Source organism: Rattus norvegicus, chromosome 6, assembly GCF_036323735.1.
Source record: "Rattus norvegicus strain BN/NHsdMcwi chromosome 6, GRCr8, whole genome shotgun sequence".
Lineage (NCBI taxonomy): Eukaryota > Metazoa > Chordata > Mammalia > Rodentia > Muridae > Rattus > Rattus norvegicus.
Window position 1 is genome coordinate 16,002,486 of NC_086024.1, and position 26,760 is coordinate 16,029,245.

Genomic DNA, 26,760 nt, shown 5'->3' on the forward strand with positions numbered 1-26,760 from the left:
GTTGGTTCTTTGAGAAAATCAACAAGATAGATAAACCCTTAGCCAGACTAACGAGAGGACACAGAGAGTGCGTCCAAATTAACAAAATCAGAAATGAAAAGGGAGACATAACTACAGATTCAGAGGAAATTCAAAAAATCATCAGATCTTACTATAAAAACCTATATTCAACAAAACTTGAAAATCTTCAGGAAATGGACAATTTCCTAGACAGATACCAGGTATCGAAGTTAAATCAGGAACAGATAAACCAGTTAAACAACCCCATAACTCCTAAGGAAATAGAAGCAGTCATTAAAGGTCTCCCAACCAAAAAGAGCCCAGGTCCAGACGGGTTTAGTGCAGAATTCTATCAAACCTTCATAGAAGACCTCATACCAATATTATCCAAACTATTCCACAAAATTGAAACAGATGGAGCACTACCGAATTCCTTCTACGAAGCCACAATTACTCTTATACCTAAACCACACAAAGACACAACAAAGAAAGAGAACTTCAGACCAATTTCCCTTATGAATATCGACGCAAAAATACTCAATAAAATTCTGGCAAACCAAATTCAAGAGCACATTAAAACAATCATCCACCATGATCAAGTAGGCTTCATCCCAGGCATGCAGGGATGGTTCAATATATGGAAAACCATCAACGTGACCCATTATATAAACAAACTGAAAGAACAGAACCACATGATTATTTCATTAGATGCTGAGAAAGCATTTGACAAAATTCAACACCCCTTCATGATAAAAGTCCTGGAAAGAATAGGAATTCAAGGCCCATACCTAAACATAGTAAAAGCCATATACAGCAAACCAGTTGCTAACATTAAACTAAATGGAGAGAAACTTGAAGCAATCCCACTAAAATCAGGGACTAGACAAGGCTGCCCACTCTCTCCCTACTTATTCAATATAGTTCTTGAAGTTCTAGCCAGAGCAATCAGACAACAAAAGGAGATCAAGGGGATACAGTTCGGAAAAGAAGAGGTCAAAATATCACTATTTGCAGATGACATGATAGTATATTTAAGTGATCCCAAAAGTTCCACCAGTGAACTACTAAAGCTGATAAACACCTTCAGCAAAGTGGCTGGGTATAAAATTAACTCAAATAAATCAGTTGCCTTCCTCTATACAAAAGAGAAACAAGCCGAGAAAGAAATTAGGGAAACAACACCCTTCATAATAGACCCAAATAATATAAAGTACCTCGGTGTGACTTTAACCAAGCAAGTAAAAGATCTGTACAATAAGAACTTCAAGACACTGAGGAAAGAAATTGAAGAAGACCTCAGAAGATCGAAAGATCTCCCATGCTCATGGATTGGCAGGATTAATATAGTAAAAATGGCCATTTTACCAAAAGCAATCTACAGATTCAATGCAATCCCCATCAAAATACCAATCCATTTCTTCAAAGAGTTAGACAGAACAATTTGCAAATTCATCTGGAATAACAAAAAACCCAGGATAGCTAAAGCTATCCTCAACAATAAGAGGACTTCAGGGGGAATCACTATCCCTGAACTCAAGCAGTATTACAGAGTAATAGTGATAAAAACTGCATGGTATTGGTACAGAGACAGACAGATAGACCAATGGAATAGAATTGAAGACCCAGAAATGAACCCACACACCTATGGTCACTTGATTTTTGACAGAGGAGCCAAAACCATCCAATGGAAAAAAGATAGCATTTTCAGCAAATGGTGCTGGTTCAACTGGAGGGCAACATGTAGAAGAATGCAGATCGATCCATCCTTATCACCCTGTACAAAGCTTAAGTCCAAGTGGATCAAGGACCTCCACATCAAACCAGACACACTCAAACTAATAGAAGAAAAACTAGGGAAGCATCTGGAACACATGGGCACTGGAAAAAATTTCCTGAACAAAACACCAATGGCTTATGCTCTAAGATCAAGAATCGACAAATGGGATCTCATAAAACTACAAAGCTTCTGTAAGGCAAAGGACACTGTGGTTAGGACAAAACGGCAACCAACAGATTGGGAAAAGATCTTTACCAATCCTACAACAGATAGAGGCCTTATATCCAAAATATACAAAGAACTCAAGAAGTTAGACCGCAGGGAAACAAATAACCGTATTAAAAAATGGGGTTCAGAGCTAAACAAAGAATTCACAGCTGAGGAATGCCGAATGGCTGAGAAACACCTAAAGAAATGTTCAACATCTTTAGTCATAAGGGAAATGCAAATCAAAACAACCCTGAGATTTCACCTCACACCAGTGAGAATGGCTAAGATCAAAAACTCAGGTGACAGCAGATGCTGGCGAGGATGCGGAGAAAGAGGAACACTCCTCCATTGTTGGTGGGATTGCAGACTGGTAAAACCATTCTGGAAATCAGTCTGGAGGTTCCTCAGAAAATTGGACATTGAACTGCCTGAGGATCCAGCTATACCTCTCTTGGGTCATATACCCAAAAGATGCCTCAACATATAAAAGAGACACGTGCTCCACTATGTTCATCGCAGCCTTATTTATAATAGCCAGAAACTGGAAAGAACCCAGATGGCCTTCAACAGAGGAATGGATACAGAAAATGTGGTACATCTACACAATGGAATATTACTCAGCTATCAAAAACAACGAGTTTATGAAATTCGTAGGCAAATGGTTGGAACTGGAAAATATCATCCTGAGTGAGCTAACCCAATCACAGAAAGACATACATGGTATGCACTCATTGATAAGTGGCTATTAGCCCAAATGCTTGAATTACCCTAGATCCCTAGAACAAACGAAACTCAAGACGGATGATCAAAATGTGAATGCTTCACTCCTTTAAATGAGGAAAAAGAATACCCTTGGCAGGGAAGGGAGAGGCAAAGATTAAAACAGAGACTGAAGGAACACCCATTCAGAGCCTGCCCCACATGTGGCCCATACATATACAGCCACCCAATTAGACAAGATGGATGAAGCAAAGAAGTGCAGACCGACAGGAGCCGGATGTAGATCGCTCCTGAGAGACACAGCCAGAATACAGCAAATACAGAGGCGAATGCCAGCAGCAAACCACTGAACTGAGAATAGGTCCCCCGTTGAAGGAATCAGAGAAAGAACTGGAAGAGCTTGAAGGTGCTCGAGACCCCAAAAGTACAACAATGTCAAGCAACCAGAGCTTCCAGGGACTAAGCCACTACCTAAAGACTATACATGGACTGACCCTGGACTCTGACCCCATAGGTAGCAATGAATATCCTAGTAAGAGCACCAGTGGAAGGGGAAGCCCTGGGTCCTGCTAAGACTGAACCCCCAGTGAACTAGACTATGGGGGGAGGGTGGCAATGGGGGGAGGGTTGGGAGGGGAACACCCATAAGGAAGGGGAAGGGGGAGGGGGATGTTTGCCCGGAAACCGGGAAAGGGAATAACACTTGAAATGTATATAAGAAATACTCAAGTTAATAAAAAAAAAATGTTAAGTGTAATATACTGGGGGAAGAAATTTATTCAACTTTGATTAACATCATATCATCTAATCTTTTACTTATATTTTATTTGAGAAATATTCCTGGACAAGATATTTATTGCTCACTAAATGTCCTGTGAATTTTATTTGAAATGTGAATGATTAAGTAATGAATAAGTTCTGAGGGACCAGAGAGAGCGACAGTGTATTCACATATAAAACTAATAAATAAATCCTCTTTAAAAGGCCATATGAATGGGGGAGTGGTGGGCGTATTGAGACAGGACCATACCTCTTAGCCCTCCTGCTGTCAAACTCATAGTGTAGACAGTGCAGGCCTAGGAGTCACAAGCATGCTGTGTCTCTGCCTTACAAGAGCTGGGAGTATAGGCATGTGCCACTCTGCTGATTTCTTTTCTTTTGTTTTTCTAGTGGATTTAAAAGATTTTGTGAAAACTGGAATGTCTTAATGTCTGTTTCCTAAGTCATTGTGTATTACTGATTAGTGACTTTTGAAATTTTGTTTTCCATACCTGTTTTACCTGAGTGTTTTGCCTGCAGTAAATTCTCCAGTTTCATGCAGTACCCACAGAAAAGACCAGAAAAGGGCATCAGATCTGGGAGAGCAGAAGGTACAGTTGTGAGCCTCCCTGGGGTGCTAGGAGCCACACCTGCACCCTCAGCAAGAATAACAGGTGACCGGAGCCTCTGAGCCATGTGTCCAGCCCTGTAAGGTCAGATTACACCCCTTTCTGGAAAAACTAACACTTGTTTTCAGTCTTCGTAATATGCTGTTGTTTAGACAGAAGAACCATGTTTTCAGTGAGTAATGTGGAGCCTGGATTTTTGAAAATAAAGTCCTAAGGATTTTCTCCTTGCTCTTGGGGAGATGATAGGAACCTCGGAGAGAACCAGCTCTCTGGGCACTTTGTCCACCATGCTGTGGGGCATCCTTACTCCCCCTGGGCTTCCTTACTCATCTCTTCTTTGCTGCCTGTGCCTGCAGCCAGAGTAGGCCAGAGCAGTCTCCTGGCGTTTTCCCTGCAGGAACCTCAGTGTGTGCTGCTGCAGCAGTGTGTGGGGAGGGTAGGAGGGCCTCTGGTGATTATGTCACTTTTTTTTTTTAAAGATTTATTTATTTATATGAGTACACTGTCACTCCTTTCAGACCCACCAGAAGAGGGCATAGGGTCCCATTACAGATGGTTGTGAGCCACCAAGTGGTTTCTGGGAATTGAACTCAGGACCTCTGAAAGAGCAGTCAGTGCTCTTAACCGCTGAGCCATCTCTCCAGCCCCAGCTTTCATGAATGCAAATCCCTCTTCAGACTTCTCCACACTTCAGAGTTAGGTTCCCTTTTAAAAATTTGCCCTAACGCATGCAGTCTTCTGTTCACATCTGTCATTGTTTAGTTTATTTGAAAGAAAAAACATGAACCTTTAAATAATAAACATAATGCCTGAAAAAAGAATGAATAAAGAATTTCACTCATGAAATAATTGGAGATTACCCAAAGGGTTTCAGAAAGTTAAGTACCTCAATTAACAACAACTAACAAGAAATGTAATAAAATTCAAACTCAACAAGGAAATAACCATGGTGGATAGGTGGCTGGAAGAAGCAGGTGGAGAGCTGCTTTGTACTCAGGGAATCTGATTTATTGGTACAAAATAGTCTGATGACCAATTAGTGGAGTATATGACATGTGTAATTTGATCTTTGTTATGGGGTTTTTGCTTATCTTAAGGTACTTGTCTACTAGGAGTGAGATAAGTCTGGATAGAAGTTGGACTAATTTGTTTATGGAACAATAATGTGCTTCAGTGTTCTGCTCACAGTAACAGAGACCTGAACACCAGCCTTGTGCATTTCTACAACTTTTCTGATTTAAAAATGTTGAAATTATTATTTCCAGTGCTGAATATTGAATCTCACACATTAGCATTCTAGGCAAGTGCTGTACCATTGAGGTGTAGCCCAGCTCTCTCTTATATTTAGTATGGGTTCAGGCCATACGACTTAAAGAAGAGAACAACAATGAAAAACTTCCTTCTGGCCCCTTCTTGATTGTAATGAAAAAAATCTCCTGGCTTGATTTTTGCCACCTTGGTTTGAAGTATAGACAAAATAAATAAATAAATAAATAAATAAAGATAGAAATTTAAGTGAGTCCCACCACTAGCTTGCTAACAGTAGTACAGCATCTAAGCTGTGTAAGATATTGTGCCCTTTCTCAGTGAGTGGGACTCTGCACATGTCACTCACTATGTACAATGATGCCTTCTGATTTTTTGTGAAGGTCTAGGGGGTTTTAGGTATGAAAGAGTTTAGGAAATTGGATACATTTTTAACAATTTTAATCTTGTGAGTGATGTGCATTGTGGGTACGCACATACTGTGGTGTGTATGTGAAGGTCAGAGGATACCTGTGGGAGCATTAACTCCTTCTCTGCTATATGGCTCCTAGGGTCTTATGTGGTAAATACCTTTACGTGTTCAGCCATCTCCACAGCCCTGGAATTGGGGACATTTTTGTAAGTTTCTTTTAGAGTTGATAAGCTGATTTCATAGGCATATGTGTAAATTAATAATATTTAGCTACAAATTCTTTTCTGATGAGACTTCTTAGTACGTAACTTAATTGTATGGTGTTCTTTAGGCTAAAGACATGTGGAGTGTTTAGTGTGAGTTTGACAAGGTTGTCAAAGCAACAAAGATAGTGTCTGCTCTTTAAGGAGGCATTTGTTGACAGAAGCAAGACATTGGAATCCCCCAGTCTGTGGTTGGTGACTGCACAGTGCTGGCAGAGACCATCTCGTCATTCAGGATGTTTTCCCTTTGCCTTACTGACCCCTGGTTGGTGTGATGAGGAACCAAAACAAACAACTAGAATTTGCTGCATTGTTCTTGGGAGTCTTCCCTGGCTTCCTTTTTACCTGGCAGTTTCTTCCTTCTCACAACAGTAACTGGTGTTTTGAAATAACATTCTTATAAAGCAATCTGTCCTTGCTGGGAAGTGGACAGAAGATCCACTGGAGAGCCAGAACTTGAGGGTGTTTTCATTTTCTAGCCACTGTGAGCTCATGTTGAGAAGTCTTAAGGTTGTAGCCTCTCCTTCCTACACCTGCCTTTGCAGTTTTGTGCCCAGAAGACGCAGCTAATATGCAGCAGCTGCCACCAACCCTGCTTGCTTGGTTTGTTTGAAGATTGTAGAGCATCCTGTGTGCCAGATGCTGTGCTGAGCAAGCAAGCTCTTTGGACCCCTGAAAACATGCTGTCCTAGACTGGAGTGATGGGACCTAGAGAGCTTGTAGTCTGGGCGTGAGGGCTTATGTGGGGTTATGGTGAGATGCTGGGGGCAGCTCTCATCAGGACCTTTAGATACTTTGTATATTTAGGGAGATACATCCCCTGTTTTTAGCAGTCACTAAAAAAGTAAAAGAATACCTCTTTGAGACAGGTCTCTATGTAGCCCTGACTCTGGTGAAACTATGTAGACTAGGCTGGCTTTGAACACAGAGATCCTCATACCTCTGCCTTCTGAGTGCTGAGATGGAAAGAGCTTGCCCACCACACTATGCGTCTTGATTTTTCAAAGCATCTTTGTAATGATTTTCTTTTTTAAACACTCTATTCATAGCCACACAACTAGCTGACAAAACTGGGACTAAAATCCAAATTGGGGGAGGGCATGCATTTCATCTTGGCTACAGTTGAGGAGATGCTTAGTGATCCTTACTGTATGTAGGGAATTGTGACAGGAGCCTGTTAGTAGAGGATAAAAACAAGGGTAAAGTGTGAGCTTTGCTACTAGAAGAGTGGTATCTGAGTGTGTGTTTATGTGTTCATGTGGGTCCACCATGTAGAAGCTACAAGGTATCATTCCTCAGGAACTGTCACCTTTGTCTTTGAGAACATATTGGCCTAGAGCTCACCAGGTAGACTATGCTGGCTGGCCAGTAAGCCCCAAGGATCTCCCTTTCTCTGCCTTCCCAATGCAGAGAATTCAAGAGCACCTGGCTCTTTTACATGGTTCTGGGGTTACAGGTCCTCAGGTTCACTTAGCAGTTTACCAGCTGACAAGTCCTCACCCCACTAGAGGAACTTTCAACCTAGCTGCTCAATGTTTGGGATAAGGTAAGTAAAGCAGAGGATTTCCTGGACAGAAATTAAAGACCAAGAGCAAGATAGCTTGTCGAGCATGTCTGTCCCAGGTGATAGGAAGAATAATTGGGAACAATTAACAACAGGAGCAATAATAAAAGCTAGAGAAGTCCTTGGTGAAGACCTTCCATGCTTTGGTAGCCATGGTGTTTGAAGTGGTGTTGGAAGTTGCCTAGAGGGATAGCAGATAGTTGTGATACGATTGTAGTCAAGAGATGGGGAAAAGAGTCTGGAGTTGGAGATGAAGGACCTGGAACTACTCTGACTTTTGCTACTGGAAGTTGAGCATTCTGGGAATATACCCAGTGCTATGTAAATAGGGGAGTTAGCTATTCTGGGTGGAGGCATATAATTGAAAATTAACCTAACAGGAAATGATTGCAGTCCTTGCCTGGAGAAGGTCTCTTAAAGAGCCTTTAAAAAAGGAAAAATGTTACATGTTTTACCTGTTGTTAAAATTCAGAAACATGGTCATGTCAAACATAATTTCTACCCCATTTGCACATGTACAAGTGTCAGTTAGACAATATCCAGAAAAATGTACTAGTCTTCATTTTGAACTTGGTTTGGTTTTGTTCTTGAGCCCTGGAAGAAGCTTCTGTTTGGGGGCAGGATTTAGGCTAGTAGAATTGCTGTTGATGGCCTGCCTGTGAGTGCTGAGTCACTTGCCCAGCTCCAGCAGTGCCCCTCCCCCATCCAGGAGAAACCCCTGTGCACTCCCCCTTTTCTAATTACCACACCTTCTGTACCCTCTTTCTTTGCCAGCCTGCAGAGTTGGTCACATAGACAGCAAATACTTGGTCTGCTCCAATTGGGTACATGCCCTGTTGGTACTTGAGAGTTAAAAATGGATGGGAGAGATTATGTCCTTGGTTCCTCGGAGCTTTTATTTTAAAGGACACTTAGGAAGTCATAGTACACTGTCAACTCCTGTGTGTGCACACCAACACTTGTGAGATCAAAAGACAACTCTTGGGAGTCAGTTCTCTCCTTCCATTTATTTTATATTAAATTACACTTTTTGAGGCTTTTGTTGGCATTATATAATAAGTTAGTTACATGATTGTCACAGGTAAATGAAGGAAAGAAGAGTCCAGGGATGTGGTAGTGTGGAGATTTGTCAGCAATCAGTCTGTGTGTTTAACTTCATTTTTATTGATGCGTCTTTTTCTTGATAGCATAACTTAACTGAATAAATTATTTAGAGCTCTTTTTAAACCTGGCAGTTTTTACTTTTCCTTCTGTTAATGAGTACGGGGGAAGGGCTTCCTCTCTGTACTGAAAGTCCTTAGAGACGGTGGCCTGGTAAGGGAGTTATTTAGTAAACAAAGGTATAGGTACAAGCCTGGGCCTGGGCCAGGCCAGGGCCACTGAGCCTAATTTCTTGGCAGTCAGTATCTTGGTGCATTTCTGGGAACTTGCTTCATACATTAGCTTTCACGTTCCTCACATTTCACTGTGAGAGTGGCTGCTTTCTGTTTGCAGTGAAGTCTCTTCAGGCTATTATGAGTGATTCAGTTAATATAAGATAGTGACGTGTTAACAAGAATAAGTCTCCCCAGGTTCCCAGTGGAGTTGGAGTGCCTCCAGAATGGTTGAGACATAGTTCACTTCATGCCAGGCACATGAGATCAAAAGACAACTCTTGGGAGTCAGTTCTCTCCACCCACTGGGTTACCCTGCCTTCCTTGTTTTGTTGTTTTGGACAGGGCCTCATATCACCCAGGCTTGAGCTCACTGTTCAGCAGAGGATACCATTAAACTTGTGATCTTCTCTTCCCACTTTCCTGTGCTGGGATTGCAGGGTTCCCTTCCAGAATTTTCTGTAGGCCATCCCCGTTCCCAGCTTGCTTTCTGTCTATACTGTCATTTTAATTCTGATGGTGCATCTTCAGAGACTGAAGTTAGTCTGAAAATAACCTGGATAAAACACGAGTAGGAAGATAATTTCTGTTTTGTTAGCTTTAGAAAGATACTTTTCTTATAGCAGTGCACCCCAAAGCACCTTCTGCATGAATATCTTTTGGAAGTTGGTTCCAGGGAACACAACCAGCTCGTCCTTCTTCATGGGCTTTGTTTGTTGGTTTGGGAGTGAAAACTGAAACAAATAACAGAATAATAATAGCCGGTAGCATCTTTATTACCAGCCAGATCAAGCCAAATTTCTAATGGAAAATAGAGTTCTCTCCCTTGAAGTAATGCTTTCATTTAAGCTAAAGTCTCAGTTTTCATTTTTTGCTTTTTTTACCCAATTTACAAAAGTGCAAAACTGAGGGACAGCAGTTGAAATGAGGGAACATGGATAAGCCATGTCTAACTACCATGGTGCAAACAGCCTGGGCGACATGAGCCCAATGAAGACTTCAGTTATTCCTTGGGGAACTTGGGGATGCACAGTTGGGCTTTGTAAATAGATTTGAGCATGACTGAGAAATAATCTGGGTTTGTGGATTGTTTCTTTTAAGGTTCGGTCTTATTACTTAGCCCAAAGTAGCCTCAAATTCAGGATCCTTCTGCCTCAGCCTCTCAAGTGCTAGAATTATACTACACCTTGTTTGATCTGGCCATTTAATAAAGGGTTATTAAGAATACTGTGTTGAGAATAAATGGTAAAAGTTTGGGAGGTTACAGTTCATTAATTCAGGAAGGAGATGGTAGCTGTGGCTTGAAGGATGGTGGAGAGGGAGACCTGACCAGGATCTGCATCGTTTCAAAGTGAAATGCCCATGTATCAGCAGGTTAGATATGAAACTTTCTGGAAGCAATGATGCCAAGAGTTTTGACTTGAGCTCTGGAAGAAAGTTCCTTGTTATTCTTTAAATGATCCTTGGGTTTACTTTAAGTAAATTGCTAAAATACACCTTCTAGGATTTCTCTCATTCAGAGTCCCTGGGAGGAACCAACGACGACTCCTCTCCCCCCTCCTCTTTTTCCTCCTCCTCTGCCTCTTCCTCCTGTCGTTGTCATTGTCGTCATCATCATCATCTTCTTCTTCTTCTTCATCTGTGTGTGTGTGTGTGTGTGTGTGTGTGTGTGTGTCCATCCCGCTTGTGACTATATGAAAGTTAGAGGATAACTTGCAAGAGTCCATTTTCTTTTTCTACCATATAGGGTCCCACTGAAATATCTAGTTCCCTGGTAGACGTGTTTCTAATGTGTATCACACAATCTAGCTTCTACTTTTGAATATAGTTTAATGTGGTGTAGACACCCAATGTTAGTTATCCTTCAGCATTTTAAATATACTATGTCCCTTGTTATTGATAACAAGAAACTTATTTTTGATACAATTTAAGTTTCTTAGCATCGATGTCATCTTTTTTGAAAGTATATTTTGATGCAGAATATTTTAGTATTTTTATATATGCTTGTTTTCTTTTTTCAACACTTTGTTTTTCAAAATTTTTCGCATTTTAAAAAATTTACCAGTTTCTTGTAGCAGAGGGTGGCCTACAACTTACTATGTAGCCAAAGCTGATCTTGAATTAATGATCCTCCTGGCTTTAACTTCCAAATTCTGGGGTTACAAGTGTGTACCATAACCTGGCAGGCAAATAGGCCTTTAGTGTTTTTTCCTTTGACGTAAAGTATTGAACCCAGGGTTAGGCATGTGCTCAGCAGGCCCTCTCTCCCACTGAGCTACAAACCCAGCTCTCCCATGCTACTTCAGAAGACGTCATTCCTTCTGTATTTCTTCAGCATACTAAAGCCAAATTATATTAAGGTCTTTGTTGATCTGCCCTATAAAATTGCTTTAATTTATGTTCCATTTATTTTTAGTAATAATTTATTTTTAGTAATAATCTTTAAGAGTCAATTTATGTTCCATTTATTTTTAGTATATATAAAAAATGTCTTTATGTTGTGAAATTTGGTTTACAGCCTATAATTAGGAACCTTTTGATTACTTTGTTACTTATTTGGATTCTATCTCTGAGGAGATGGATCAGGTAGTGTCCTTTTGGTCTCTCTCTTTCTAGTCCCACAGCAATATCACAGATTTAACTAACAAGTGGATAGATAGCCTGGTTCAGAGTTTTCCTGGGCTTATAGATTTTATTGTCTACAGCCCAGCCCTGGCCCCTCTCATGGGAGAGTAAACTATTGAAATCCCCTTCCCTGTAGGAGAGACTGGTTGGTTTCCCACAGAATAAATCTGCCACGCTGTAACCTCTTTCATGTGCCAGCAGTCTCACTTCTTGTGACTCGCTGTGGTTATCTTGTTCTTCAGCTGAACTGGTTTAAGGCTTCCCAATGTATATTTTGGGTGTTATGAGTAGGGGGTGTTATGTCAGTGTAGGAGGATACCTTTTCAAATATAAGTCAATTGTTGTATCTAATTTAAATTTCTCAGTCAGGTAATATTTTTATAAAGAGCCCCTAAAGAACTTCTTAAGGAAGCTCAAGGGTGAACACATTTGTAAGCACATTCATGTGGTGGAGGAGAAAAATGGGAAGTAGAGCTCTGTCACTATCCTTGATCACATAGCTTTTATGCTGCATGCAGGATGGACGGTGCTTGTCCATCCTGACTCCATAGTTGGTGGTCTTGACCTCTGTGTCCATACCTTCATCTGTCAGGTGTGTTCTTACAAGAATGATGCAAGATCAGCTTGGGGCTTGGTACGCTAGATGTATAATGGACATGCAATAAATGATTTCACTGTAGCAGGCAAATACATTTTCAGTACGTTTTGTTTAAACTACAGTGAATAAACTTCATATGAATAAAGCAAGTGAGAATTATGTGGTTGAATCAGATTTTCCTGACATTGGGGTGGGAGGTCTGGTCCAAGAGAGAAGCAGAGCTAGGAAGCAAGGGAATCCAAGACATAGAGTTAGGCAGCAAAGCCCAGACTGGAAACCAGCCAATTAGAGATTTCCTGAGATAAGCTGGCTTGGTGCTGGGGAATCCCAGAGTGGAACAAGAACTGTACTGAATGGCGGGAGTGGATGAATGCCTTGAGCACTTCTCGGAGCTTCTTCCTGAGGTTCCTGGGTCCTCAGTGGGCACAGGGTGCTCTTTTGAGGATACTTTGCCAGCTGTAAACTTGTAGAACATTCTTCTGGTCCTATTTTGGAAATCCCCAAATTAATAAGGAACATTTGGTCCTTAGTATGTAATACACAAGGGAAAAAATAGGCCTGGCTAAGTGTTTACGGTTCAAATAGCCAAGAATCTAAATGAGGGAATTGTCTTTGAGACTTGGCTAGTGTTTGTTCCCTGGTTGTCTCCTGCTTTCTGCACCCTACCCTGCAGGCGCTGCACCATTCTTCCGAACACCCTTCAAAGTCTAGCTAGTCTAGTCTATATCCTGTTCCCTCCCTGGCACTGCCAAGCCTCTGTACACCTGTGCCTAGTAATTGCTTGCTACAAGCCAGAAAAGTTTATCAACTTTGATGAAGAGGAGTGTGTTTAGAGACTATAAATAGATGCTTAGGTGGAAATATGGGCTTGCGTGTGTGCCTATTTGGCGTGTGTATTGTATGCTCTTGTAGAAGCCAGCAAAAGCAAGAATCTTCTTACAACAACATCTGTGTAGAGACTGGTGAAGTTAAAGTGCGAAGGTTATATGTGGCTGTTCAGACTGAGGAGATACTGTTATTTAGATCAAGATTTGGTAGCAGTGTAGAACAGTTGTCAGTTCATAGGGTGGTCCCTGGTTGGAAGACCTGCCTGGCTTCTGTGGCCTTCATTTGCCAGCCCAGGAAGGCCTAAGAGATGTTGTATGGAGAAGCCTCACTGTACTTGTGCCCTGCACTAGTGCTTCAGTGATTTGATAGGAGCACAAAGCCCTGTCATTCCTGCATTTTGTCATTCCCTGTCACTCCATGCAGTGGGTTTTATTGGGAGATGACACCTGCCCTAGACTGCAGCCTGTCTTTAAGCCAGTTCGTTAATGGAGCAGAAAATGCGAGGAAATGAAATTCACAGATAAATTCTACATCAAATCACTGTAAAAGTGACTTTCATAACGTCTGTATGAAACTCCAACACACACACACACACACACACACACACACACACACACACACACACACACCTTTTGATTTAGTTTTTTTAATGTCCTTGCCTACTTATTGTGAGCTAAATTGACCCATATGTAGTCTTCGTGTTTGTAATAATGAAAAGGGCTTAGAGAAGGCAGCAGTCCAGACTGTTCTGTGTTATTAGTACTTAAATAATCACTTTGTGGGTCTGGGGGTTTTGTTTTTTGTTTTTTGGGTGATTTTTGATAGAGAAATGGAAATTATGCCAAGTTAGCTTTATTAATGTTTATTCCCGTGTTTATGTGTGACCATGTACATGTGAGTACAGGTGCCTTCAGAGGTCAGAAGAGGGTGCGGAGCCCTCTGGAGCTTGAGGATTATGAGCCACCTGACATGGGTGCTGGAGACTGTGAAGTGCTTGTTCTTAACCACTGAGCCAGTCTTGGGTCTCTAAGTTGATCATGTTGATATAAGCTAAAGAAGTTACTAGCTGGGAAGTCCCACACCGGCGGATCCCGGACCGCAGCAGCTCTCTGCTCCCAAACCCCGTGGGAGAGAGACCTCACCGCCTGATCAAGTGGGCACTCCTGAGGCTGCAGAGCGGAGGAGACCACCAACACTGCCCACCCCTGCCCACATCCCTGGCCCAAGAGGCAACTGTATAAGGCCTCTGGGTTCCCGTAGGGGAGGGCCCGGGAGCGGCAGGACCCCTGCGCCTGAGACACTGCCGGAACCTGAAGGAAACAGACCGGATAAACAGTTCTCTACACCCAAATCCCGTGGGAGGGAGAGCTGAACCTTCAGAGAGGCAGACACGCCTGGGAAACCAGAAGAGACTGCACTCTGTGCACATCCAGGCGCCAGAGGAAAACACCAAACGCCATCTGGAACCCTGGTGCACGGAGGCTCCCGGAAAGAGCGGCGCAGATCTTCCCGGTTGCTGCCACAGCGGAGAGGACTTAGGCAGTACCCCACGAGCAAACTTGAGCCTTGGAACTGCAGGTAGGACCAACTTTTCCCCTGCAAGAAACCTGCCTGGTGAACTCAGGACACACAGAGGCAAAATTCCTCTAAGGCCGGGCACTTCCTGTGTTTACCGGAAGTCCCACACCGGCGGATCCCGGACCGCAGCAGCTCCCTGCTCCCAAACCCCGTGGGAGAGAGACCTCACCGCCTGATCAAGTGGGCACTCCTGAGGCTGCAGAGCGGAGGAGACCACCAACACTGCCCACCCCTGCCCACATCCCTGGCCCAAGAGGCAACTGTATAAGGCCTCTGGGTTCCCATAGGGGAGGGCCCGGGAGCGGCAGGACCCCTGCGCCTGAGACACTGCCGGAACCTGAAGGAAACAGACCGGATAAACAGTTCTCTGCACCCAAATCCCGTGGGAGGGAGAGCTGAACCTTCAGAGAGGCGGACACGCCTGGGAAACCAGAAGAGACTGCACTCTGTGCACATCCAGGCGCCAGAGGAAAACACCAAACGTCATCTGGAACCCTGGTGCACGGAGGCTCCCGGAAGGAGCGGCACAGATTTTCCCGGTTGCTGCCACAGCGGAGAGGACTTAGGCAGTACCCCACGAGCAAACTTGAGCCTTGGAACCACAGGTAGGACCAACTTTTCCCCTGCAAGAAACCTGCCTGGTGAACTCAAGACACAGGCCCACAGGAACAGCTGAAGACCTGTAGAGAGGAAAAACTACACGCCCGAAAGCAGAACACTCTGTCCCCATAACTGGCTGAAAGAAAACAGGAAAACAGGTCTACAGCACTCCTGACACACAGGTTATAGGACAGTCTAGCCACTGTCAGAAATAGCAGAACAAAGTAACACTAGAGATAATCTGATGGCGAGAGGCAAGCGCAGGAACCCAAGCAACAGAAACCAAGACTACATGGCATCATCACAGCCCAATTCTCCCACCAAAGCAAACACGGAATATCCAAACACACCAGAAAAGCAAGACCTAGTTTCAAAATCATATTTGATCATGATGCTGGAGGACTTCAAGAAAGACATAAAGAACTCCCTTAGAGAACAAGTAGAAGCCTACAGAGAGGAATCGCAAAAATCCCTGAAAGAATTCCAGGAAAACACAATCAAACAGTTGAAGGAATTAAAAATGGAAATAGAAGCAATCAAGAAAGAACACATGGAAACAACCCTGGACATAGAAAATCAAAAGAAAAGACAAGGAGCTGTAGATACAAGCTTCACCAACAGAATTCAAGAGATGGAAGAGAGAATCTCAGGAGCAGAAGATTCCATAGAAATCATTGACTCAACTGTCAAAGATAATGTAAAGCAGAAAAAGCTACTGGTCCAAAACATACAGGAAATCCAGGACTCAATGAGAAGATCAAACCTAAGGATAATAGGTATAGAAGAGAGTGAAGACTCCCAGCTCAAAGGACCAGTAAATATCTTCAACAAAATCATAGAAGAAAACTTCCCTAACCTAAAAAAAGAGATACCCATAGGCATACAAGAAGCCTACAGAACTCCAAATAGATTGGACCAGAAAAGAAACACCTCCCGTCACATAATTGTCAAAACACCAAACGCACAAAATAAAGAAAGAATATTAAAAGCAGTAAGGGAAAAAGGTCAAGTAACATATAAAGGCAGACCTATCAGAATCACACCAGACTTTTCGCCAGAAACTATGAAGGCCAGAAGATCCTGGACAGATGTCATACAGACCCTAAGAGAACACAAATGCCAGCCCAGGTTACTGTATCTTGCAAAACTCTCAATTAACATAGATGGAGAAACCAAGATATTCCATGACAAAACCAAATTTACACAATATCTTTCTACAAGTCCAGCACTACAAAGGATAATAAAGGGTAAAGCCCAACATAAGGAGGCAAGCTATACCCTAGAAGCAAGAAACTAATCATCTTGGCAACAAAACAAAGAGAATGAAAGCACACAAACATAACCTCACTTCCAAATATGAATATAACGGGAAGCAATAATCACTATTCCTTAATATCTCTCAATATCAATGGCCTCAACTCCCCAATAAAAAGACATAGATTAACAAACTGGATACGCAACGAGGACCCTGCATTCTGCTGCCTACAGGAAACACACCTCAGAGACAAAGACAGACATTACCTCAGAGTGAAAGGCTGGAAAACAATTTTCCAAGCAAATGGTCAGAAGAAGCAAGCTGGAGTAGCCATTCTAATATCAAATAAAATCAATTTTCAACTAAAAGTCATCAAAAAAGATAAGGAAGGACACTTCATATTCATCAAAGGAAAAATCCACCAAGATGAACTCTCAATCCTAAATATCTATGCCCCAAATAAAAGGGCACCTACATATGTAAAAGAAACCTTACTAAAGCTCAAAACACACATTGCACCTCACACAATAATAGTGGGAGATTTCAACACCCCACTCTCATCAATGGACAGATCATGGAAACAGAAATTAAACAGAGATGTAGACAGACTAAGAGAAGTCATGAGCCAAATGGACTTAACGGATATTTATAGAACATTCTATCCTAAAGCAAAAGGATATACCTTCTTCTCAGCTCCTCATGGTACTTTCTCCAAAATTGACCATATAATTGGTCAAAAAACGGGCCTCAACAGGTACAGAAAGATAGAAATAATCCCATGCGTGCTATCAGACCACCACGGCCTAAAACTGGTCTTCAATAACAATAAGGGAAGAATGCCCACATATACGTGGAAATTGAACAATGCTCTACTCAATGATAACCTGGTCAAGGAAGAAATAAAGAAAGAAATTAAAAACTTTTTAGAATTTAATGAAAATGAAGTTACAACATACCCAAACTTATGGGACACAATGAAAGCTGTGCTAAGAGGAAAACTCATAGCGCTGAGTGCCTGCAGAAAGAAACAGGAAAGAGCATATGTCAGCAGCTTGACAGCACACCTAAAAGCTCTAGAACAAAAAGAAGCAAATACACCCAGGAGGAGTAGAAGGCAAGAAATAATCAAACTCAGAGCTGAAATCAAGCAAGTAGAAACAAAAAGGACCATAGAAAGAATCAACAGAACCAAAAGTTGGTTCTTTGAGAAAATCAACAAGATAGATAAACCCTTAGCCAGACTAACGAGAGGACACAGAGAGTGCGTCCAAATTAACAAAATCAGAAATGAAAAGGGAGACATAACTACAGATTCAGAGGAAATTCAAAAAATCATCAGATCTTACTATAAAAACCTATATTCAACAAAACTTGAAAATCTTCAGGAAATGGACAATTTCCTAGACAGATACCAGGTATCGAAGTTAAATCAGGAACAGATAAACCAGTTAAACAACCCCATAACTCCTAAGGAAATAGAAGCAGTCATTAAAGGTCTCCCAACCAAAAAGAGCCCAGGTCCAGACGGGTTTAGTGCAGAATTCTATCAAACCTTCATAGAAGACCTTATACCAATATTATCCAAACTATTCCACAAAATTGAAACAGATGGAGCCCTACCGAATTCCTTCTATGAAGCCACAATTACTCTTATACCTAAACCACACAAAGACCCAACAAAGAAAGAGAACTTCAGACCAATTTCCCTTATGAATATCGACGCAAAAATACTCAATAAAATTCTGGCAAACCGAATTCAAGAGCACATCAAAACAATCATCCACCATGATCAAGTAGGCTTCATCCCAGGTATGCAGGGATGGTTTAATATAAGGAAAACCATCAACGTGATCCATCATATAAACAAACTGAAAGAACAGAACCACATGATCATTTCATTAGATGCTGAGAAAGCATTTGACAAAATTCAACACCCCTTCATGATAAAAGTCCTGGAAAGAATAGGTATTCAAGGCCCATACCTAAACATAGTAAAAGCCATATACAGCAAACCAGTTGCTAACATTAAACTAAATGGAGAGAAACTTGAAGCAATCCCACTAAAATCAGGGACTAGACAAGGCTGCCCACTCTCTCCCTACTTATTCAATATAGTTCTTGAAGTTCTAGCCAGAGCAATCAGACAACAAAAGGAGATCAAGGGGATACAGATCGGAAAAGAAGAGGTCAAAATATCACTATTTGCAGACGACATGATAGTATATTTAAGTGATCCCAAAAGTTCCACCAGAGAACTACTAAAGCTGATAAACAACTTCAGCAAAGTGGCTGGGTATAAAATTAACTCAAATAAATCAGTTGCCTTCCTCTATACAAAAGAGAAACAAGCCGAGAAAGAAATTAGGGAAACGACACCCTTCATAATAGACCCAAATAATATAAAGTACCTCGGTGTGACTTTAACCAAGCAAGTAAAAGATCTGTACAATAAGAACTTCAAGACACTGAGGAAAGAAATTGAAGAAGACCTCAGAAGATGGAAAGATCTCCCATGCTCATGGATTGGCAGGATTAATATAGTAAAAATGGCCATTTTACCAAAAGCAATCTACAGATTCAATGCAATCCCCATCAAAATACCAATCCAATTCTTCAAAGAGTTAGACAGAACAATTTGCAAATTCATCTGGAATAACAAAAAACCCAGGATAGCTAAAGCTATCCTCAACAATAAGAGGACTTCAGGGGGAATCACTATCCCTGAACTCAAGCAGTATTACAGAGCAATAGTGATAAAAACTGCATGGTATTGGTACAGAGACAGACAGATAGACCAATGGAATAGAATTGAAGACCCAGAAATGAACCCACACACCTATGGTCACTTGATTTTTGACAAAGGAGCCAAAACCATCCAATGGAAAAAAGATAGCATTTTCAGCAAATGGTGCTGGTTCAACTGGAGGGCAACATGTAGAAGAATGCAGATCGATCCATGCTTATCACCCTGTACAAAGCTTAAGTACAAGTGGATCAAGGACCTCCACATCAAACCAGACACACTCAAACTAATAGAAGAAAAACTAGGGAAGCATCTGGAACACATGGGCACTGGAAAAAATTTCCTGAACAAAACACCAATGGCTTAAGCTCTAAGATCAAGAATCGACAAATGGGATCTCATAAAACTGCAAAGCTTCTGTAAGGCAAAGGACACTGTGGTTAGGACAAAACGACAACCAACAGATTGGGAAAAGATCTTTACCAATCCTATAACAGATAGAGGCCTTATATCCAAAATATACAAAGAACTCAAGAAGTTAGACCGCAGGGAAACAAATAACCCTATTAAAAAATGGGGTTCAGAGCTAAACAAAGAATTCACAGCTGAGGAATGCCGAATGGCTGAGAAACACCTAAAGAAATGTTCAACATCTTAATCATAAGGGAAATGCAAATCAAAACAACCCTGAGATTTCACCTCACACCAGTGAGAATGGCTAAGATCAAAAACTCAGGTGACAGCAGATGCTGGCGAGGATGTGGAGAAAGAGGAACACTCCTCCATTGTTGGTGGGATTGCAGACTGGTAAAACCATTCTGGAAGTCAGTCTGGAGGTTCCTCAGAAAATTGGACTTTGAACTGCCTGAGGATCCAGCCATACCTCTCTTGGGCATATACCCAAAAGATGCCTCAACATATAAAAGAGACACGTGCTCCACTATGTTCATCGCAGCCTTATTTATAATAGCCAGAAACTGGAAAGAACCCAGATGGCCTTCAACAGAGGAATGGATACAGAAAATGTGGTACATCTACACAATGGAATATTACTCAGCTATCAAAAACAACGAGTTTATGAAATTCGTAGGCAAATGTTTGGAACTGGAAAATATCATCCTGAGTGAGCTAACCCACTCACAGAAAGACATACATGGTATGCACTCATTGATAAGTGGCTATTAGCCCAAATGCTTGAATTACCCTAGATCCTTAGAACAAAGGAAACTCAAGACGGATGATCAAAATGTGAATGCTTCACTCCTTCTTTAAATGAGGAAAAAGAATACCCTTGGCAGGGAAGGGAGAGGCAAAGATTAAAACAGAGACTGAAGGAACACCCATTCAGAGCCTGCCCCACAGGTGGCCCATACATATACAGCCACCCAATTAGACAAGATGGATGAAGCAAAGAAGTGCAGACCGACAGGAGCCGGATGTAGATCGCTCCTGAGAGACACAGCCATAATACAGCAAATACAGAGGCGAATGCCAGCAGCAAACCACTGAACTGAGAATAGGTCCCCCGTTGAAGGAATCAGAGAAAGAACTGGAAGAGCTTGAAGGTGCTCGAGACCCCAAAAGTACAACAATGTCAAGCAACCAGAGCTTCCAGGGACTAAGCCACTACCTAAAGACTATACATGAACTGACCCTGGACTCTGTCCCCATAGGTAGCAATGAATATCCTAGTAAGAGCACCAGTGGAAGGGGAAGCCCTGGGTCCTGCTAAGACTGAACCCCCAGTGAACTAGACTATGCGGGGAGGGTGGCAATGGGGGGAGGTTTGGGAGGGGAACACCCACAAGGAAGGGGAGGGGGGAGGGTGATGTCTGTCCGGAAACCGGGAAAGGGAATAACACTTGAAATGTATATAAGAAATACTCAAGATAATAAAAAAAAAAAAATAGAAACAAAAAAGAAGTTACTAGCTGTGCTGGGAATGAAGCTCACTGGAAGGATATTTACCTGGGAAGTGGGCTCCTCCTCAGTCCTGCCAACGTAGGACATCTATCTTTAAAATGATATGGAAGAGGCACCTTTAGTCCTTACAACATAAATGAGTGTGTATGTATGTATACACATGTAAACCATGTTTAAAAGTAGAAAGAGTAATAGATCAAATTGCCGTTGTTCATTGCTTAGATCCAACAGGTAACAGACTTCGCCACGTGTGCTCTGTACCTTTGCAAGGCAGTTACTGGAGTAGTAAATACCTGTGGTCTGTGAGTTTATGCCCGGCCTTTCTGTGTGTGTCTCTCACAATGTGGGTACTGACCTCTTGTCCCAGTGCCACCGTTACAGCCTTGGTACCTGCTGTATCTGGAATACTTACACATTTTTTACATTATCTGGCAGTCTTGATTTCACATTTTCTTTGTTCTAACCAAGGTCTGAACAAGACGTTGGCGTTTGTCGATGAGCCTTTGGCCCTCAGTCTACTGATTCAGATTTTCCCTCACGTGTCCATGCCAAGGTGTAAAATCACTCATTTTAAGTAGTATTAGTTCTAATTTTTAAGTCAGTGTGAGATGTATTTTTAAATTTTAGTTACTATCTGGAATATTTAGTCAGAAATGAAAGTTCACTGTTCTTCAGTGGAATAATTAAAAAAACAAATCTCAAATGTGTGTCTTAAGGTATAACTCCTGGCTTCAAATTATAGCCAGTTGTCTTTCCGATGACTTTTTCCCCTCTGTTTAAAATAAAAGCATTTTTCCAACTTGATATCTGTTTATTGTACTGTGTTAATTTCAGATAAGCAGGACCTGGTCTTTAATTTCTATTTGGGAAGGCTGAGTCATGGGATTGCCAAATACCAGGCTTGAGTGGGCAACTTATTGAGACCTTTTCTCAAAATAAGAACTGGAAAGGACTAGGAATCTAGCTCAGCAGGAGAGCCTTTGCCTGTGGGTTAAAGCCCACGTCTCACCTCTAGCATCACGTCCCTTAAGTCAGGGTGCCTTCTTCCTAGTGGCTGTTTGCCTGCTGTTGAGTATGCTGCCTCTTCAGCTCATGCTAATACAGTAGGCAAAAGTCTTCTGATGGGCCAGTGTGATGGTCAGCCCCTAGAGGAGTTTAAACATAGACCTGAAAACTGATCCTCAGATCCCTCAAGGTAGCAGGAGAGAAGAGAGAAGGGACTCCTGAGAGATGTCCTCTGACCGCTCTGCAAGGCATTCCTGCATGTTTGTGTATGCATAAGCACTTACACATACTCTCTCTCTCTCTCTCTCTCTCTCTTTCTCTCTCTCTTTTAAGAGCATCCTTTGATAGTGTTGAGATAAACTTTTAACATGTACTGCCTCTTCACAGATAAATGTCATTCTTAATATTCTACAGATTTTAAAAATTATTTGTGAGAAGCAACATTTTAAGTCTGATAGAAATAATTATTAAAATATAAGTTTAAATGTATTTTACTTTGTGTGCAATCTCTATAAGTAAGAAACAAATTACAGAAAACTGTATATGATGTTTTTGTTGGAACTTTTGAATCTTATAGTCTGGAATATCTGTAAGAGTTCAGTAAGTTTTCTTCAACCATTGTGAGCATGGAGGCGAGCCTGTGTGTTCAAGCTTATTTGTAGGTAAGGCCATGCTTTACACACAGTCGTTGTAGTAGGAGAACCTTTTAATAACTTCAAGTCCCGAGACACAGATGAAGAGGTGTCTTAGGAACTTTCTTGTTGCCGTGATTGAAATATCCTATAAAAAACTGCCTAAGGGAGATGGGGCCTGTTGTGGTTCATGGACACAGATGTTGTGACAGGAAACACCAGGCACCAGGGACTACCAGTACCTGCATCCGTAGGCAGGAAGGAGGCAGAAGGAAGAGAGGGATGGATGTCTGTGCTGATCTCACTCTCTCCTTCTTACGAAGGTCACTCACAGTTGATGGATCTTCTCACCTCAGTAGGGCCATCCCTCACAGGCATGCCCAGAAGTGAGTCAGTCTCAGGTGATTCAAGGTTTCATCAGGCTGACAGTGAGACTAACATATAATAGATGGGCAGAAGTGCTGTAATAGGTTGAAGTAAGATACTTTTTAGTTTTAGTCTTCTCAATAGAAAATGTTTATTCTCTCTAGCAGTGTTAATGTATATCATTAGTGTGCACTTTTACCTTTTAGTACCTGATAATTCCAACATTTGCTCTCCTGTACCTTTTAGGTGCTCTAATGTGAGTCTGCAAAAGCTGCCGGAGCAGTGGTTGTGGAGTGTTTTGGAGGAAATTAAAAGCAGTGATCCCTCATCCAAACTCTGTGCTACAAGGCGTAGTGCTGGAATTCCTTTCTACATACAGGTACTCTTCTAAGAACAGGCACTGGTCTCTTTGTGCTTTGATACTGTATTTGTCTTCTTAATGTGTGAGTAAACATATTTAGATGTCAGTTCCATGGCATTTGTGACTTTGTCATTTTTATTTTTTACTTTATGTGTCTATATAGCATATACATGCTATGGTACACATAAAGATCAGAGGACAGCTCTCTGGAGTTGGTTCTCTCCTTTCATCATACAGATCCCAGGGGTTGCACTTAGGTTGTTAACATTTGGTGGGAAGCACCATTTCTGGCTGTGGCATACTCTGTCTCCTGTGTGACTTTGTTTTAATGTATGAGCAGTCTGTTCTGGGTCAGAAGTTCAGCCTTGTAATGTAAAAGAAGGTGGTATAGATTTCCATCTGTGTATTTACTGGGCAGAAATCACTGTGGGAGCAATGATTGCTTACTTTTAGGAAGTATCCATATTTGAGTCCTTCTGTTAAATGTCCATCATAAAAATCAATCTTACTTTGTTTGTTTGGTTTTGGTTTGCTTTGGTTTTTTGAGACAGAATTTCTCTGTGTAGCCCTGGTTATCCTGGAACTTACTTGGTTTTTGTTTTTTTAATTTTTAATTAATTTATTCATTTTTACACTCCAGATTTTATTGCCCTCTCAGTCCACCCCCTGACTTTTCCACACCCCATACCGCTCCCACCCACCCACCCACCCTCACCACCCCCATCTCCACAAGGATGTCCCCATCCTACCCACCCCACCAGACCTCTAAAACTTCCTGGGGCCTCCCGTCTCTTGAGGGTCAGGTGCATCTTCTCTGACTGAGCTCGGACCCTGCAGTCCTCTGCTGTGTATGTGTTGGGGGCCTCACCTCAGCTGGTGTATGCTGCCTGGTTAGTGATCCAGTGTCTGAGAGATCCTGGGGATCCAGGTTAGTTGAGACTGCTGGTCCTCCTACAGGGTCGCCCTCCTCCTCAGCTTCATCCAGCTTTTCCCTAATTCAACCAGAGGGGTCAGCAGCTGCTGTCCATTGGTTGGGTGCACATATCTGCATCTGACTCTGTAAGCTGCTTGGTGGAGAGCAGTCATGATAGGTCCCTTTTGTGATTGCCTCAGTAATGGTATCAGGTCTTGGGGTTTCTCCTTCAGCTGGATCCCACTTTGGGCCTGTCGCTGGACCTTCTTTTCCTCAGGCTCTTCTCCATTTCCATCCCTGCATTTCTTTCAGACAGGAAGAATTGTGGGTCAGAGCGTTGACTGTGGGAGAGCAACCTTATCCCTTACTTGATGCCCTGTCTTTCTCCTGGAGGTGGGTTCAATAAGTTTCCTCTCCTGTAGGGCATTTCATCTAGGGTCCCTGCCCTTTGGGTCCTTAGGATCTCTCATTTCCCAAGTCTCTGGAACATTCTAGAGCATCCTCCCAACTTCTCTTTTTGGGCTGATATCCACTTATTAGTGAGAACATACCTTGCACATCCTTTTGGGTCTGAGTTACCTCACTCAGGATGATATTTTCTAGGTTCATCCATTTGCCTGTAAAACTCAGGATATCCTGGTTCTTAATAGCTGAGTAGTATTCCATTTTGTAAATGAACCACATTTTCTGTATCCATTCTTCTGTCGTGAGACATCTGGGTGGTTTCCAGCTTCTGGCTATCACAAATAGGCTGCTATGAACATTGTGGAACATGTGCCCCTATGGCATGGTGGGGCACCTGTTGGATATATTCCCAAGAGTGGTATTGCTGGGTCTTTAGGTAGTCTATTTCCAATTTTCTGAGGAACCTCCAAATTGATTTCCAGAGTGGTTGTACCAGTTTGCAGTCCCACCAGCAATGGAGGAGTGTTCTTCTTTCTCCACATCCTCTCCAACATGTGTTGTCCCCTGAGGTTTTGATCTTAGGATCTTAGCCATTCTGACTGGTGTAAGGTAGAATCTCAGGGTTGTTTTGATTTGCTTTTCTCTAATCACTAAGGACTTTGAACATTTCTTATTTTGTTGTCTCCCCCCACCCCCCCCACCCCCTGAGCTGAGGACCAAACCCAGGACCTTGCACTTGCTAGGCAAATGCTCTACCGCTGAGCTAAATCCCTAACCCCTGAACATTTCTTTAGGTGATTCTCAGCCATTCGAGATTCCTCTGTTGTGAATTCCCAGTTTAGTTCTATACCCCATTTTTTGATTGGGTTGTTTGGTTTTTTTGGTGATTAGCTTCTTGAGTTCTTTATAATTTTGGATATTAGCCCTCTATTGGATGTGGGGTTAGTGAGGTTTTTTTTCCCCCATCTGTAGGATGCTGATTTGTCTTACCAACTATGTCCTTTGCCTTATAGAAGATTTTCAGTTTCATGAGGTCCCATTTATCAATTCCTGATCTTAGAACATGAGCCATTGGATTTTTGTTTAGGAAATTTCCCCCTATGTCAATGAGTTCAAGGCTTTTTCCCACTTTCTCTTTTATTAGATTCAGTGTATCTGGTTTTATGTCGAGGTCCTTGATCCACTTAGACTTGAGTTTTGTGCATGGTGACAAATATGGGTGTATTTTCATTTTTCTACATACAGACAGCTAGTTAGACAGCCCCATTTATTGAGGATGCTTTCTTTTTTCCATTGTATATTTTTAGCTTCTTTGTCAAAGATCAAGTGTACATGTGTGTGTGATTTTATTTCTGGGTCTTCAATTCTATTCTATTGATCAACTTGTCTGTTTCTGTACCAATACCATGCAGTTTTTTATCATTATTCCCCTGCAGTAGAGCTTGAGGTCAGGGATGGTGATTTCCCCCAGTCGTTCTTTTATTGTTAAGAATTGTTTTTACTATTCTGGGTTTTTGCCTTTCCAGATGAATTTGAGAATTGCTCTTTCCATGTCTTTGAAGAGTTGTGTTGGGATTTTGATGGGGATTGCATTGAATCTGTAGATTGCCTTTGGTAGGATGGCCATTTATACTATGTTAATTCTGCCAACCCATGATCATGGGAAAATCTCTTCATTTTCTGAGATCTTCAATTTCTTTCTTGAGAGACTTGAAGTTCTTATCATAAAGATCTTTCACTTGTTTGGTTAGAGTTACCCCAAGATGTTTTATATTATCTGTGGCTATTGTGAAGGGAGTTGTTTCCTAATTTTTTTCTCACCCTGTTTATCATTTATACAAAGGAAGGCTACTGATTTATTTGAGATCATTTTATTTATTTATTTATTTTTTTTGGTTCTTTTTTTCGGAGCTGGGGACCGAACCCAGGGCCTTGCGCTTCCTAGGTAAGCGCTC

The 26,760-nt window shown here is 41.8% G+C and overlaps 1 protein-coding gene across 10 annotated transcripts in view; it reads left to right on the plus strand.

Moving 5' to 3' along the window:
• Thada (THADA, armadillo repeat containing) overlaps positions 1–26,760 on the plus strand; it is a 303,931-nt gene that overhangs the window by 65,893 nt on the left and 211,278 nt on the right. For all 10 annotated transcript variants that reach the window (XR_010052081.1, XR_005505507.2, XM_006239705.5 and 7 more), the window contains one exon: positions 23,373–23,505. Coding sequence is in view for 8 of the 10 variants with exons in the window: in XM_006239705.5 (XP_006239767.1) it covers positions 23,373–23,505 (133 nt within the window). In the remaining 2 variants the exon portion in view is untranslated. The remainder of the gene's footprint in view (positions 1–23,372; positions 23,506–26,760) is intronic.